The sequence below is a fragment of the Muscardinus avellanarius genome (genome assembly GCF_963383645.1).
Source record: "Muscardinus avellanarius genome assembly, chromosome: 13".
NCBI lineage: Eukaryota > Metazoa > Chordata > Mammalia > Rodentia > Gliridae > Muscardinus > Muscardinus avellanarius.
The window spans coordinates 23,283,881-23,301,768 of NC_137799.1; the positions used below are offsets into that span (position 1 = coordinate 23,283,881).

General features: G+C 43.0%; 1 protein-coding gene across 2 annotated transcripts in view; it reads right to left on the bottom strand.

The window, feature by feature from the left end:
• Positions 1-832: 832 nt before the first annotated feature.
• KIAA1958 overlaps positions 833-17,888 on the bottom strand; it is a gene marked incomplete at both ends in the record, with an annotated part of 77,751 nt that continues 60,695 nt past the window's right edge. For both annotated transcript variants that reach the window (XM_080708504.1, XM_080708503.1), the window contains 2 exons: positions 833-1,639; positions 9,488-9,660. In XM_080708504.1, coding sequence (XP_080564630.1) covers positions 833-1,639; positions 9,488-9,660 — 980 coding nt within the window. The remainder of the gene's footprint in view (positions 1,640-9,487; positions 9,661-17,888) is intronic.

Below are 17,888 nucleotides of genomic sequence, written 5' to 3' on the forward strand. Positions count from 1 at the left end.
GGCATGAAGAACGGATTCACCAAAACTCTCCAAGACACGTTCCAATGAGGAGCACCCTCACGTGTGCTGAGAACGAAGACGTAGGCACTTCAGGAGGCTCTCACACCGATCACGGCAGCGTCCCCAGGCCACTTCCTATGCTACCGGAGACTCCCTCATGGCACAAACCATCGAGTTCACTGGAACTCTGTCCTCACAAACACCCTTCTGGTGCGTGAACCGTCTTTTCATAAAACCATCTCCACTGACGGCAGGGATGGATCCTCCACGGCAGCACGGCGCTGCCTCCTGCCAGGCGCTCCAGCGAGGTGGCTGGCTCCCCAGAACCAGGTCGTCCACCCACAATACTACAAAGGAGCGTCGGGTGCGATTTCTCTCTCATGTGTCTGCCTCTCTCTAGTTCCTTATTGTGAGCACAAGTCAACAAAGTATGTAGTCTTCATAACATTCTAAAGCTACTGGGCTACTGGGACTTTTGGGACTTTTTTTTTTTAATGACTCTTAAACAGTTACCTTTTTTCCTTTTTTTTTCCCTCAGGAAACCTGTGCTAAAAAGGCACTAGATAATATGAAATTCCTCACTCTTGTATGTAGCAAGTTTACATTGTGTTGGGTTCTTAACAACAGTGACACACATTTGGATAACACATCTGAGTTATTCCAAACCATCTACTTTCCTTTAAAAACCAAATTCCAAGTCAGAGGAAGAGCAGGCCACACGGACAGAGCCCAGCCCGAGGAGGGAGTCCCAGGCGGTCAGCGGTGGCCTCCTCGGCCCCCGGGGTGGCTCTGCCTCCCAGGCGCGCGGGCAGCGGCCCGGACCCAGGACAGTTCACTGGCAGCAGCCGTGGGAGCCGAGTCTCCTGGAGACCTGAGTGAACGAGACGAAGGTGAAGTTCTCACAGTTTTCCAGCTTGACTTTCTTGGCTAGGTTTGGGACAATTCCGCGAAGAGACCGCAGTCCCATCCTCTGCTCCTCGTACCACACGCTGCCCATGTCTGTGGCCTCCTTCCTCGCGGTAAGGTAGAAGGGGGACTTGGCCTCCATCTGGGTGGGCGGCCGGTGGATGTACATGTACTTGTAGAGGAGGCAGTACGGGCACTGCTTGTGCCCCCTGGAGTGCTCGTGGTAGATCTTCCCGTGACACACTCGAGTGGAAGCGCTCCGACTCTCCCGCTTCACGCTATCGGTCCGGGCAAAGTAGGGCTGGTTCTGGGGGTCTTTGAGCAGCTCGATGTCCCCGTACATGAGGTCGGCATGCTCCTGCAGCGTCCGCATGTTCAGGTACTGGCTGTTGTACTTGACCACAGTGGACAAGAGGGTGATGGGGCTGTCATCCCCGAGACACCCCGCCTGCCACATCTCCTCCTCATCAGAAAGGGAGAAGTAGACGATGTTGCGAGAACGGGCCCCCGACATCCCTGCCTTACTCAGCACCCACAGCTTCTCCTTGAGCTTCTTGGTGGAAGAGCTGAAGGTGCTGCTGGTGATGGAGAAGCCCACGCCCGCGTTCTTCAGGATGCGGTCCAGGCCTCTGCGGATGGCGTGCAGCGAGGTGGCCAGGAAGTCCGAGCCGTCGCTCTTCTTCACGGTGACGTAGAAGTTCTCCAGCAGCTCGTTCAGCCTCACCGCAGGGATCTCAAATGACACAAACACTGAGGTTAGACGCTGGGGATGCCTACGCGGCCAGGCCCCGCTTCCTTCTTTTTTATGGGTTTGGTTTTTTTATTGGTGCACTGTTGTCATACATCGTAATGGAGTACAAGGTGGCCGTGAGCGATGCGTGCATGTGTGCCTCCACCACCTCGGACCCGCCTTCCTGCTAGTCCTCTCCTCGAGCTCTGCTCTGGACAGGACAGTTTGGTCTCTAGAGGGCCGACCTCAGCATGACAGTAGAAAGAACAGTGAACTGAAGCTGGAAGACCCAGCTTCCATATCTGGCTCCCTCTAACCTCTTTAAACCTCAGAGTTTCAATTTGTAAAACAGGGCATAATAATAGATCCTTCTCCAAGGATTGTAGTAATGCTTAAAGTAGTTGATCATGAAAGGGCTTGTATACAGTAATGAACATACGCCTCCAACACACATACAACATACAACATATGTGTGTGTCTACAAATGTATACATACACTGTATATACATCTAAATTATTATTGGCCTTTTGTAACTTTTTGTTTATTTAGTGGTACTGGGGGTGGAACCCAGGGGTTTTTCTACCTCTGGCTATACTCTCAGACCTACTTTATTTTTTTATTTGGAAACAGGGTCTCACTAAGTTGCTGACACCCTCACTCAGTAGCTGAGGCTGGCTTCGAAGCTGTGCGATCCTCTTGTCTCAGCCTCCCAAGCACAGGGATTACAAGCGTGTGCCACTACGCCCAGTTCTTTTAACTTTTACTATGCCTCTCTGGAAGGTCCTTTCTTCTCTTTGCCTGCAAATCATTTTCCCCCTTTCCCTTTATTATTTTATTTTTGGTGGTACTGGGGTCCCTGGATGCCCTTCTACCTCTGGGCTACACTCCCAGACCTATTTTATACTTTTTAAAATTGTTTTTGGAAACAGGGTCTCTTAAGCCAGCGCATCCGGCTTCGAACCTGCGCGATCCTCCTGTCTCTGCCTTCCAAGCGCGGGGATTACAAGCGCGCGCCACCACGCCCAGCCCTTTCCCTTTATTAAAATCTAGTTATCCCCTGGGGGCTTTCTGACCTAAACTCTGAATCACGCCAGCATGAACTCTCTTGACCTTTGCACACATGTTTGGTTCTGTTGCTGCTAAGCCCGGTGCTGACATATCCATTTTGCATGGGAAGTTAATGTTTATTGATTTTTTATTTAAATTTATTTGAATAGGTCCTATGCTATCTCTGGCTTAAGACTCCATAGGGGTTTAATATCAATATCTGCTTTAAAAACATGAAAAATTTAATGACCACATTGATGAAGAAAGTGCCTTATTTGGGTATGGTAGAGAGAGAAGGAAGCTTGGCTAGTAAGAAAGCTTTATTTTCAAGATCTAGCTATAAAGAGCAAATTCCTTGAACAAAAAGAGAGGCCCAATAAAAATTTCTTATGATTATAGACTGTATAGTTAACATTAATTTTTCTAATAGTCCTTGAATAAAAGAAAATAAAGGCTGAATTATAATTAAAAATTAATCAAACTAAAACATATCAAAATGTATGAGATGGTTATATATACTACCATAACATCATAATCTTTAAAGAATTTCTTAAAAAACTTAATTTTTTATTTATTTTATTTATTTTATTTTTTATTTTTTTGTGGTACTGGGGTTCCTGGGAGCCCTTCTACCTCTGGGCTATGCTCCCAGAGCTATTTTATACTTTTTATTTGGAAACAGGGTCTCTTTTTTTTTTTTTTTTTGGTGGTACTGGGGTTCCTGGAAGCCCTTCTTCCTCCGGGCTACACTCCCAGACCTATTTTATATTTTTGAAACAGGGTCTCTTACGCCAGCGCGGCTGGCTTCGAACCTGTGCGATCCTCCTGTCTCCGCCTCCCAAGCGCGGGGATTACAAGCGTGCGCCACCACGTCCGGCGTGGAAACAGGGTCTCTTAAGCCAGCGCGGCTGGCTTCGAACCTGTGTGATCCTCCTGTCTCAGCCTCCCAAGTTCTGGGATTACAAACATGCACCACCATGGCTGGCTAGAAAACTTGATTGATTGATTGATTGATTGTTGTGGTACTGGGGATGAAACCCAGGGGCATTCTATCTCCAAACTACACCCCCAGCCCTATTTTTTATTCTTTATTTTGAAACCGGGTCTCACTGAGTCGCAAAGGGCCTCACTAAGTACCCCAAATGCTGGGATTACAAGCATGCACCATCATACCTAGAAAACTTTATTTTTAATAATCAAACTCATTACTTAACCTTAAAACCTAGAAAAAGTAAACAAACTAAAAAGTAGTAGGGTAGCCAGGCATGGTGGTGCACACCTGTAATCCCAGTACTTGGGCTGAGACAAGGTTGCTGACTTGTAGCCAGTTCCAGCAATATAGCAAGTGAGGCACCTCTGTTTCAAAAAAAAAAAAAAAAAAAAAAATTAAAAGGGTTAGGGGTATAGCTTGGAGGTAGAATGCCCCTAGGTTCAATCACCAGTACCACACAAACAAAAAAAGGAGTAGAGTGAGCCAATGAAAATAAAAAAGTTAAAAATTGGGATAGGTTAAAAAAAAAGAAAATATGCAATTCTTGAAAACATCTACAAAGTTGATAAACTTCTAGTGGGTCTGTAAAAGAAAAACAGAGAGGGAGGAAGAGAGGGAGGGAGGAGAAAGAGCGGAAGAGGAACAGAGTCAAGCGGTCTTAGGAATAAGATTGTAACTACAGAATGAAGAAAGAAAACAAAAATATCACACATTTTATGTATATTAATTTGAAAATCTGAACAGTTTTCTAGTAAAATATGAACTATCACAGTTGATTCAGTGAGAGGTAAAAAATATAAATAGCTCAGAACAAGAAAAAAAGAGTGACATGATGGTCAAAGATATATGTTGTGCCTAGAGAAATGATTTTATGGAGCTGATTTGGCTTATTTTTTGTATTTATTTTTATTATTATTTTTGTGGCGCCAGGAATAAGACCCTGGGTCTTATGTATGTTAAACAGCTGCTCTAGCCGGGCATGGTGGCGCACGCTTGTAATCCCAGCGTTTGGGAGGCTGAGACAGGAGGATCGCACAGGTTTGAAGCCAGCCTCAGCTACTTCGTGAGACTCTGTTTCTAAATAAAGTATAAAATAGGTCTGGGATTATAGCCTGAGGTAGAAAGCCCCTGGGTTCCACCCCCAGTACCACCAAAAACAAACAAACAAACAAACAAACAAACAATAGCTGCTCTATCTCAAGCTATACCCCTAACCCCTCCTTTGTATTTAAATGGTTTTGGGAATAGGAAAAGAAAGTTCTTCATTTTGTGTCTAACCCAAATCTGATCTACACTGTACCCTGTTTCTAAGTAAAAAATAAAAAATAGGTCCAGGGGTATAACTTGAAGGTAAAATGCCTCTGGGCTCAATCTCCAGGACCAAAAAATTAAATATTTCATATATATTAAATATACATGTAGCCGGGCATGGTGGTGCACGCTTGTAATCCCCGCGCTTGGGAGGCAGAGATAGGAGGATCGCGCAGGTTCGAAGCCAGCCGCGCGCGCTGGTTTAGGAGACCCTGTTTCCAAATAAAAATGTAAAAATAGGTCTGGGAGTGTAGCCCGGAGGTAGAAGGGCTTCCAGGAACCCCAGTACCACAGAAAATAAATAAATAAATAAATAAATAAATAAATAAATAAATATACATGTAAAATATATAACATTGGACACAGTGGCGCACATCTCTAATCCCAGTAAGAGGCTGAGATAGGAAGATCACAAGTTTGACATCAGCTTCAGCAACTTAGTGAGACCCTCTTTCAAAGTAAAAAAAAAAAAAAAATATATATATATATATATATATATATATGGCTAGGGATATAGCTCAGAGGTAAAGTGCCCCTGGCCCCAATCCTCAGTACCATGAAAAATAAAATAAAGAATTATGACAGCACATATAAAAAAAACCCATTCTGAAAATGGGCAAATAATCTGAACAGACATTTCTCCAAAGAAGATGACAAACAGCCAACAGGCATATGAAGAGGCGCTCAGCTCACGCTTCCTAGCCAGTAGAATGGCTACAGTTAAAAACGAAGCCAAGAAGAGAGTCACAGTGTTAGTGAAAATGTAAAGTAAATGGATGTCTTTGTACACTTGTGATGGAAGTGTCAAATGATGCAGCTGCTCTGGAAACAACTGGCAGGTCCTCGATACTTAAACATGGAGACACCATATCACCACGCCAGGCTACTCCTAGTGATGTACCTAGGGAGATGTCTGTCTAGAAACGTCTGTGTATGCTTGAGTGTGTGTATGTGTGGTGCTGGGGGTTGAACCCAGGGGTGTTCCACTTCAAAGGTACACCTCCAGCCCTGTTTTAGTTTTTATCTAAAGCAGGGTCTTGCTAAGTTTCCACACGCTGATGTTGAACCTGTGATCTTCCTGACAGTTTCCTAAGGACTGGGAATACAGGTGTGTATCACCATGCCCACCATGATTTCTCCATCCTTACTAACTTACTTTTTTTTTTTTGGTACTGGGAATGCAACCTAGGGACATTCTACCTCTGAGTTATACCCCAACCCTATTTTTTTAGTCTTTTTATTTTTTGAAACAGGGTCTCACTGAGTTGTGAAGGGCTGTGCTTAGTAGCTGAGGCGGTCCACGAACCGTGAGCTTCCGGTCTCTACCTCCCGAATGCTGGGATTACAATCATGGGACACTATGCCCAGCCTGTCACCATTTTTAAGGCAGAGGGTTTTGTCTTCCATACTCTTTGAAATCACTATGAAGACAGTTGGTCTGTTACCAAGCACCTACACATTTCCATATAGGACAAAAGGGCCTCATTTCTCCATACTTCCTTGACTTAGAGATATTGATACCAGGGGGTGAACATTCGCAACTGTCTAGTAGACTCTGCCTTATCCTCAGTACTAATATTTCTTAACTGGCCCCTGAGCTGTCAGTGGGTGAGGATAAAGATATCTTTAGCCATTACAATATACTTATACAGGCCATTCAAATGAAATATTGCAAGCCAGGTGTGGTGGCGCACGCTTGAAATCCCAGCATTTGGGAGGCTGAGACCGGAGGATCACAGTTCACGGACAGCCTCAGCTACTTCCTGGGTCTGCAACTAAGTGAGACCCAGTTTCAAAATAAAGAATAAAAAATAGGGCAGGGGGTGTAGCTCAGAGGTCGAATGCCCCTGGGTTCCATCCCAGACCCCCCCCCCAAAAAAAAGGAATATTGCTTATGAAAGAAGGGTCCTAAGAATTAGTTGACATTTAGGAAATGAAGCACCACATGTAACATGCCAATACTCTTCACTGACTTCAAGGGACATGCAAAGCCAGGAGACCTTCTCCGACTAGAGCTTACTGGGAGAGGCAAGAGCTCTGACTGCAGCCCGCCTTGAGGATGTCGTCCTTCCTGCCAGTAGAGTAGAAAGGCACGTCACGCCATCGACAGCACCCGCTGCCACATGCGAAACCTGGGTTTCCTATTTCAACACCTGTTCATCCCTCCAGTTCTTCACCCAAACCCAGAGGTGTCACATGCCCTTGGGCTTCAACTATGACCTCCTGTTGCAAGGTCTTTAACTCTCTACTTCCAGCTTTAACATTTCCAACAGGCTTTGAATCTCACAATCCCAGCTGCTGATTGGATAAGTCCATCTGGACACCTGATTTAGACTCAATATATCTAATCAAAATACAGTACCTTTCTGTTCTGTTTCCACAGGTCCAAGATTTTTCCCTACCATTCACAAGCCTCAAATATTCAAGTTAGAAAAAAAATCTTGTATTTATTTATTTATTTATTTATTTATTTATTTAATTTTTGGGGTGTGTACTGAGGATTGACCCAGGGGCATTTTACTTCCAAGCTATACCCCCAAGCCTTTTTATTTTTATTTGGAAACATGGTCTCACTAAGTTGCTGAGGCTTCTGTGTTTAAATCCAGTTGGGAAAGCCAATGTGTTTCCTTGGGGTCATTTTTTCCCCCTTTTTATTTTTTATTTTGAAACAGGGTCTCTATAAGTTGCTGAGGCTGGCCTTGAACCTGTGATCTCCTGTCTCTGCCTCTAAAGCACAGGCATTTACAACAGGGGAAACTGAGAATCAATACCAGGGCGGTGGCGCACACCTATGATCCCGATACTTGGAGGGCTGAGACAGGAGGATCGCAGGTTTCAGGACAGCCTCAGCAAGTAGTGAGACTCTCATCAACCTAGTGAGACTCTGTTTCAAAATAAAAGTTAAAAAATAGGGATAGGAGCAGGGCGTGGTGGCACACACTTGTAATCCCAGTACTTGGGAGTCTGAGGCAGGAGAATTGCAGGCTCAAGGCCTGCCTCAGCTACTTAGTGAGGCCCTCTACAACTTAGTGAGACCCTGTTTCCAAATAAAGAATAAAAAACAGGGCTGGGGGTGTAGCTTCCAGAGGTAGAATGCCCTTGGGTTCCATCCCCAGTGACCCCTCCCCACGCAGAAATTGAGAATCAATGACATTAATTAACTTTTTGCTTACCAATAACTTCCAATTAATGTTTCTAAAATATCACTTTCATTATGTTCCTTCCTCAAAAACTTCAATGTCTTCCTTTTTATCTAAGATGCTTGTAGCTCTTACAGTCAGACCCTGAGATAATTCTTTTTTTTTTTTTCTTCAGTACTGGGGATTGAACTTAGGGGCATTCTACTTCTAAGCTACATCCGTGATTCTATTTTTTTATTCTTTATTTTGAAACAGGGTCTCACTAAATTGTGGAGGGCCTCATTAAGTAGCTGAGGCTGGCTATGAACCTGTGATCCTCCTGTCCCAGTCTCCCAAGTACTGGGATCACAGGGGTGTGCCACCATGCCCAGCTATGATAATTCTTTTGAATAAAGTTTCTCCTTACCAAAAATAAAGCCAAGAAATTTCAGCGATTTCCTAGTGTTTACAACATTTTTAGCTTGGTACTTATGGGTTATCAAAATCTGATTTGTCAGAATATTAAAGGAATACATGCATATACATGTTTACAGCAGAACAATTTATAATAGCCAAATCATGGAAGTCACCTAGGTGTCCACCAACAGATGAATGGACTACAAAACTAGGGGATATACACAAAATGGAATGCTACTGATCATCTGCAGAAAGACGGATGGACCTGGAGAACATTATGTTGGGATTAGCCAGTCACACAAAGTGAAGGGTCATATGTTTTCTCTCACTGCAGAAACTAGGGAGTAATCAAGATACAAGAGGGACTTTGGATAGAGGAGGAGAAACCCCAGTGGAGTGATGGAGGGGTCTAGGGGAGGGGAGTGCTGGGCACAGGAGGACCAATGAAGGACATACTTCCATTGACATTTACATACATATGTGAAATCACTCTGCCAATCTCAAAGTCATGTCTGGGGAAGAGGAGGCGGTGGGGAGGGAGCCGGGGGAAGCCCACCAAGTGCTGTCACTATCACTCTGAATCACATTACGTTGTGACACTATAATGCACGAATAAACGTATATTAAAACACCTGATTTATAGTGTACTTTACCCCAAAATGAAGCATCTCCTATAGGAAAGTGATGTTGTCCCCCAGATTGACTCTCTTGACATCGCTTGGCCTAGAAACGCCTGTGCTCAGCTAACCCTAATTCACCTCTAACTCTAATCCCACCTCTCCCTCAAAATATGGCTAACATACCAATACACTTACTAACTTCTGCTGGCTATTTTAATTTATTAATTTTTTGTTCTTTCAATATTTCCCAGGCAGAAAGCAACTGTTCTCTGTTCTCCTCAGTGCTCAGCACTGCACCCGGCACCTGGACGCTCAGTGAGGTCGGCTGAGAGTCCAGTCTCTTACCTTGGTGATGTCCGTATGATCTTTGAGCCCGTTGGTCATGCACCAATATCGCCACACATTCAGGGCGTACCGCGTAGCTTTGGTAGTATTTGGGCTTACTGCACTGGTACACAGATCATTCAAGTCATCGTTAATATTAAATACAGGAAATTTGTTGAGCTTAGTAGAATAAGCTAGAAACAAAAACAGTAAAAGCATTAACACAATTTGCCATCCCTTTCTTTAGAGATTTATAGCTCAAGATGGTGTCAAATCATAGAGAGCCTCTAAAAGACAACAATTTAAAAAGTAAATTTTATATCAAGTATCTATATGTTAGAATAAATTAATTAGGGGACAGTGGAAGTGACGTCCTACCCTTGTGTTTAATCACAGCTGTTCTGCTGTACACATTAACTAATGCACCAGTGTAGACATTCCAATAATACAGGGAGAGAAATAAACGCTGAGAAATTAGACGTATTTAATCTAAATGACCACTGGAGAGCTGGGTGTGGGGCGCACGCTTGTAATCCCAGCATTTGGGAGGCTGAGACAGGAGGATTGTGGTTTGTGTACAGCCTCAGCTACTTAGGCCCTTTGCAACTCAGTGGGACCTTGTTTCAAAATAAAGAGTAGAAAATAGGGAGCTGGGGGTGTAGCTCGGAGGTAGAATGCCCCTGGGTTCCATCCCCAGTACTGCAAAAAAAAAAAAAAAAAAAAAGAAAGAAAAGAAAGAAAAGAAGAGAAAAGTAATTACCACTGGATGACCAGACGTAATGGCTTAGGCCTGTAATACCAGTACTTGGGAGGCTGAGACAGGAGGATTGCAGGTTTGGAGACAGCCTCAGCAAATAGTGTGACTTTCATTAACCTAGCAAGACCCTGTTTCAAAACAAAATAAAATAGGGTTGGGGGTGTAGCTCAGAGGTAGAATGCTCCTGGGTTCAATCCCCAGTCAGTGTCTCTCTGTCTGTCTCTCTGTCTCTCTGTCTCTGTCTCTGTCTCTGTCTCTCTCTCTCTCTCTCTCTCTCTCTCTCTCTCACACACACACACACACTAAATTAATACTAGAAAAAAATACCACTTCTATTCACAACAGCAGCAATGAAAAGAAGGTGGGAGAAAGGAAGGAAGGAAAGGAAAAGAGAGGGAAGGCCTGCGGGCAGGCAGAGTCTATACATTCCTGGCATACCAGGAGATAGCATTACTTTGTAAGAGACAGTCTCAAATGACTTGTATATCATCATAGGCAACTTTGAATTAAGTAGGGTTAGCATATTTCTTTTCACAAATTAATTAAGAGAGATATATTTCAGCACTGATTCCATAACCCATCAATAAGCTTCACATCAGAATAAAATGTTAAGTGACAGAAACATTAAGAGAAAGGAATGTTCCAGGGGGCTTTCCTTTTCTCAAAGAAAAGGAAACATTTTATTTTATATATTTTTTGTGGTATTGGGGATTGAACTCAGGAGCATTCTACTTCTGAGCTACATCCTTACCCCTATTTTTTAGTTTTTAATTTTGAAACAGGGTCTCACTAGGTTAATGAGGGTTTAGCTACTTGCTGAGGCTGTTCTTGAACCTGCGACCCACCTATCTCAGCTTCCCAAGTACTGGGATTACAAGCATGTACTGCCACATCGGCTTTGAAAAAATATTTTAAATTATCAAAAACAAGCCGGGCATGGTGGCGCACGCTTGTAATCCCCACGCTTGGGAGGCTGAGACAGGAGGATCGCACGGGTTCGAAGCCAGCCTCAGCTGCTTAGTGAGGATCTCAGCAACTTCGTGAGACCCTGTTTCCAAATAAAATATAAAAAAGGTCTTGGAGTATAGCCTGGAGGTAGAAAGCCTCTGGGTTCCACCCCCAGTACCACCAAAAAAAAAAAAATATCAAAAACAAACAAACAAACAAAGACAAAAATACTCCCACGAAGCTGGGAGTGGTGGCTCACACTTATAATCCCAGCCTTTGGGAGGCTGAGACAGGAGGATCCGGGTTCTCGGCCAGCCTCAGCTACTTAGTGAGGCCCTTTGCAACTCAGTGAGACCCTGTTTCAATATAAAGAATAAAAAATAGGGATAGGGGCATACCTCAGAGGTAGAATGCTCCTGAGTTCAATCCCCAGTACCAAAAAACAAAAACAAAAACAAAAAAACAACTTCCAAACTAAGTATATAACTATTAGCTGATATCTCTCTCTCTCTCTCTCTCTAGCTGATCTCTCTCTCTCTCTCTCTCTCTCTCTCTCTCTCTCTCTCTCTCTCTCTCTCTCGCTGGTGATCTGGTAAAACCAGCATTCACCTGTGCAAATTCTCATTTTTGGATAAAGCTCAAATGTAGACCACTTCAAAATACAAATATCACTGGGTATGGTGGCACATGCCCGTAATCCCAGTCCTTAGGAGGTCGAGACAGGAGGAACCCAGGTTCAAGGCCAGACTCAGAAACTTAGCAAGAAATCTCAACCACATAGTAAGACCCTGTTTCAAAATAAAAAATAAAAAGGGCTGTGGGTGTAGCTAAGGAGTTGACTGCCCCTGGATTAAATCCCCACTATCCCCACCAAAAAGAAAAAGTACAAATAGTTCTGACCCTCTCTGGAATGCCAGGCACTAACTGTCTAGGTCTCTAAGAAAAAGCAAAATGAGCCGGGCGTGGTGGCGCACACTTGTAATCCCCGCGCTTGGGAGGCGGAGACAGGAGGATCGCGCAGGTTCAAAGCCAGCCGCGCCGGCTTAAGAGACCCTGTTTCCAAATAAAAATATAAAAAATAGGTCTGGGAGTATAGCCTGGAGGTAGAAGGGCTTCCAGGAACCCCAGTAACCCCCCCCCCCCACACACACACAAAGCAAAATGAAAAGTTAACTCGGTTTCCAAGGTGATCTGAAAGTTGATGCCCTTCCCCTGCCTACCTCGGCCTCCACGGCCACCCCGGCCACCCCGGCGCTCCGCTGTGTCAAACCGCGGCCCCTGCTTGCCTGGGCACCGCACCTGCACACGACCTTCCCACAGCTGACGCAGCCGCCCAGGCTGCATTCTGATCACAGGACTCTCTTACGTCGAGTGCCTACTACATGCCAAGAGGTTGTGCACTTTACCTCAACCCACAGGCAAGTGCACTTTTATACCTATTTTACAAATAAGGAAACCGAGTTCCAGACATTCAAGTAACTTTACACACTCCCTCATCCAGTGTTTTCTGAGGTACCAGGTGCCGAGCACTGGGGCTGGGGAAGTCATCGAGTCAGAAAGTGCAGAGCCAGGGTGCGAACGGGGCCTGACCCCCGCTCCGGCCACCGCAGCCCAGGAGTCAGCTACTACAGGGAGAAAACTCCTGGCAAAGAATACTGTTCTCTAGTATGAAAAATTGAGCTCATGAAAAATATCCTGGTCCCTCCTATTTTTTTTATTAAGTAATGACAACTAAGTTATTACCTATTAATTTATTTTACCAGTAACTACAGATTGAACCCATGGCTTTGGGCATGCTGGCCAAGTACTCTACCACTGAGCTATGTTCCAGTCCTTTTTATTTTTGAGGCAGAGTCTTGCTAAGTTGTCTAGGCTAGCTTTGAACTTGGGATTCTCCTGTTTTAGGCTCTGAGTAGTTGGGATTACAGGCATGCACCAGCAACACTCAGCTCTCAAGTAATTTGACAACCACTATAGTTTCAAACGGATAATTTCAGATAGATTATAAATTTAAATAAATAAATGGCCTCAAATAACTACTTTTTATCCATTTTCATCACAAAACAGAAACTGTACATTAAAAATGGAAACCAAAGCTGGCGTGGTGGTGCACATTTTTAATCTCAGTACTTGGGAGCTGAGACAGGAGGATCGTGGGTTCACAGCCTGCCTCAGCTACTTAGTGAGGCCCTCTGCAACTTAGTGAGAACCTGTTCCAAAAATAAAAATAAAATAGGCTGTGGGTGTAGCTCAGAGGTAGAACACCCCTGAAATCAATCCCCAGTAATAGCCCCCCATGAAACCAAAAATCTAATTGATAGTGAAACAAATAAGGAATTCATGTATACTTACATAATAGAATAAACTGTGAAAATGACTGGATATATGGTTCCTTCATGATTGTATATAAAATTAACTTATATTTACTTATTTTTTTGTACTGGGGATGGAACCTCAGGGCATTCTACCTCTGAGCTACACCCCTAGCCCTATTTTTTATTCTTTATTTTGAAACAGGGTCTCACTGAGTTGCAAAGGGCCTAAGTAGTTGAGGCTGTCCACGAATCGTGATCCTTCTGTCTCAGCCTCCCAAATGCTGGGATTACAAGTGTGCGCCACCATGTCGGGCTTATATTTACTTTTTATTTTATTTCATTTATTTATTTTTTTGGGGGGTGGGACTGGGGATGGAACCCACGGCATTCTACCTTCAAGCTACAACCCCAGCCCGACTTAATTCTTTTTTTTTTTTTTTTAAATTTTGAAACAGGGTCTCATTAAGTTGCAGAGAGCCTCACTGAGTAGCTGAGGCTGTCTGTGAACCGCGATCCTCCTGTGTCAGCCTCTCAAATGTTGGGATTACAAGTGTGTGCCACCACGCCCAGCTTGGTCAGTATTATTCTGCTGAGGAAATTTCTAGGAAATTGATGGAGAAACAAAAGTAAGAACTTAGAAATGAATGCAGAGAAAGGGGGCACTACTGACAGACTGAGGACGGGACAACCCTGAGCTCCAGGAGCTGGAGGAGCAGGGACAGCCTGGCGCACAGTGGCTAGTCCAGCCAGGCCTGACCAGCAGGGTGCTGGAGAGGGCGCTGTGAGAAGGGGAGTCTGCCCCCCTGGGGTGAGAGAGAAAAGGGAGCACTGCTCAGGTGAGTGGGGAGTCCCCCGGACACAGACAGGGAAAAAGAAAAGAGCCAAGAAAAGCAAGAAAACCCTAGACGCACGCGGCCTTTCAGGTAAGGCCTTCCCTGCGTCTCCAACTGAGCGGGTCCACCTGCCAGCCTGTTTCCAGCGTGCACACCCTGACCGCGAGCCTGTGGGCACTTCTGCGGCCGTCAGGACAGCGGAGGAGCCCCCTGCACCACCCCACACTCAGCTACTACCTGCACGAGTGAGCTCTGCTGAACCCAGCTGAACGGGAAGCCTCAGCTGCAAACAACCATCAATTGAGATTCAGAACTTAACATGTGAACCACAGCAATTGTGACCTGACAATTGGTAGAAACCACCAGCATGAAAGTCACCACGCTACACAAGCAAAGGCAATTAATTCCACATTCCCTAACTCATTCCCCTCAGAATAGCTAATTCAGCAAAACCACGGAGAAGCCTGGCAGCGGCGCACGCTTGTAATCCCAGTACTTGGGAGGCCGAGACAGGAGGATCGCAGGTTCGCAGCAGCCTCAGCTACCTGTGAGGCCCTCCACAACTTAGTAAGACCCTGTTTCAAATAAAAGAATAAAAAATAGGGCTCAGAGGTAGAATGCCCCTGGGTTCAATCCCCAGTACTGCAAAAAACAAAACAAAAAACAAAAAACAAAAAAAAAGGAAAGATCACAAGTATATCACTAGAGAGATTTGTGAGACTAATACATACTTGAAAAAGAATAGCCAACACTGTAAAAGAAGAAAAAAAAGAAATAAGAAAGATACTAGAAATCTAAAATATTTATGTGTGATATATACACAAACAGTATATATTGATCTATGATAATAAATGATATCTTTGTGGTGAAAGAAAAATTCCAGGGGATTAAAAAATATTCTGACTGAGTGGAAACAATACAATATGTCAAAGTTATGGGAACCCAGCACAGTGGCACATGTCTGTCATCCCAGTACCCGAGAGGCTGAGACAAGAGGATCACAGGTCTGAGGCCAGCCTTCACAATTTAGCAAGACCCTAAACAATTTAGTGAGACCCTGTTTCTAAGTAAATAAATAAACAGAGCTGGGGTATATCTTGCAGTAAGAATGCCCCAGGGTTCAATCCCCACAACCAAAACTAAACCAAACAAACAAACAAACAAACAAGAAGTCATGGGATGTGGGATGCCGTTATTGGATGCGTAAAGAGAAAATGAGCAGTAAGCTCAGAGACTTGAAGGAAAAAAGAGATTGAATATAAACTGCACCAAAGAATTGTAAAACAAGCAACAAATGCACCAAAAAAAGTAAGAGGAATCAATAAAGAATAGAAATACATGATATATGAAGGAAATTACAATAAAAAAGTTAACACTAGCCAAGCGTGGTGGTGCATGCCTGTACTCCCAGTTCTTGGAGAGGCTGAGACGGGAGGATTGCAGGGTCGAGGCCAGCCTTGGCAACTTAGTAAGAGGGTCTTCCGAAATAAAAAACAACAACCATGTATCTGGATGGAAAGGTTCAATTTTACAGATGTTTAATTTCTTCAACTAATCATTAATTCAACAAGACTCTAGTTAAAATTCCCTTTTTGCTGTTATTTGTCAGGGTGGTTCTAAAGTTCAGGAAAGCAAATGAATTAAAAAAAAAAAAAAAGGAAAGGAAGCAATTTTGAAAATAACTGAAAGGCTTTGCCCTGAAAAATAAACATGAGTCTCACTACCTGCCGAGGCTCTCGTATGAACATGTAGTGTAAAGCTGCAGTAATTTATTCTGTAAGCTACTACTGGAAAGAAATAGACAAATCAGTGCTGTAAGAGTCCGGAAAAGCTGTGTAAAGATGCAAACGGAGTAAATAACATAGGCTCTAGTTCAAAATGTTGGCAACAGGACGGATGCTTCAGTACATGTGTAGGATAACTAGCTATCAAGTTGGGAAGTCAAAAGCAAAAGCAAATTTTGATTCCTATGTCTTAAAAAAGCTATTTCCATAAAGATGATTTCCATATTTTGAAAGTGAAGAAAGCCTTCCTCAGCATGACACAGCCCAGAAGGTATGAAAAATAAATGAACAGATCAGACAACATAAAAATTTTAAAATCCTGCACTGAACAAATTTTAAAAGGCAACAGAGCCAGAGAAAATACTTATAAAACATAATGACAATGAACGTATGAAAAGCTTCTACAAATCAATGGGAAAAAGATAGCTCACTAGAAAATGGGCCTGGAATTTGACAGGCAATTAGTCACAGAAGGAATACAAATAACAAAACACATTAATAATAGTCAGACATTATAATTAAAACAAGATATATTTCATTTATCAGATCAGCAAAGATACAAATAGGCCCATTTTGAAATGATGGCTAGGATATGAGGGAACTTGTACTTTCAGTCAATATAGTATGTCTACAACTTTTTGTTGGGCAATCCTATTTATATGCTAACATTAAAAATTGCACTGTGAGCCGGGTGTGCTAGTTCACGCTTGTAATCCCAGCATTCGGGAGGCTGAGACCGGAGGATCACAGTTCGCGAACAGCCTCAGCTACTTAGTGAGGCCCTCCACAACTTAGTGAGACCCTGTTTCAAAATAAAGAAATAAAATAGGGCAGGGGGTGTAGCTCGGAGGTCAAATGCCCCTGGGTTCCATCCCCAGACCTGAAAAAAAAAAAAAAATTGCACTACAATATATGACTAAGTTAAAAAAAAAACCTCACTTTAAGATAAAATGCATGGCATGATTCAATTTTTTTATGAGAAAAATAAAATTTAGATCTACTGGTAATGTGTAGAAAAAATCTGGAAGAATACACATCATATTAGTTAGCAAATAGTTCCATTGGATTTCCAGTTTATAGTAATTTTGAATATATTATTTTTGTACATTATAAAAATCACTAGAACTTTGGAAATATGTAGAAAAAAATAAACAAAGTGTTTTTACTTGGTCAAAGAATTCTTTTAGAGATTGTTCTAAAGATTTAATCAGAGATGTGTATGCTCAAAAATGTCTGCTCATGGATTCTTTTTAAGGTAAATTTATAAAAATGAAAAACGAAACAAATCCATCCCAACAAAAAAGCATTGTAAAGTAGATCTTGGCACATTTGTGCAATGAAAAATTATGTAGCAATAGCAAACCACTTTCAAACACTAAAGATCTTCAAAATAATAAATACAGTTTGATTACAATTCTCGAAGTAAATTTTTAGATGGGAAACTTCTAAAATACAACACCAAAATGTTAAGTTTTTATCTATGGGTAATACAATTTTTATTTCCTAAAATTTTTATTTCCTAGCTGGGCTAGGAAATGGATTACAACCACTCTTGTAATCCCAGCATTCAGGAGGCTGAGACTGAGGATCGTGGTTCGTGGACAGCCTCAGCTACTTAGTGAGACCCTGTTTCAAAATAAAGAATAAAAATTAGGGCAGGGGGTGTAGCTCAGAGGTCAAATGCCTCTGGGTTCCACCTCCAGACCTGCAAAAAAAAAGAAATTTATTTCCTACTTCATATTTATTAGTATTTGCCAAATTACTCATAATGAATATTTATTGTGT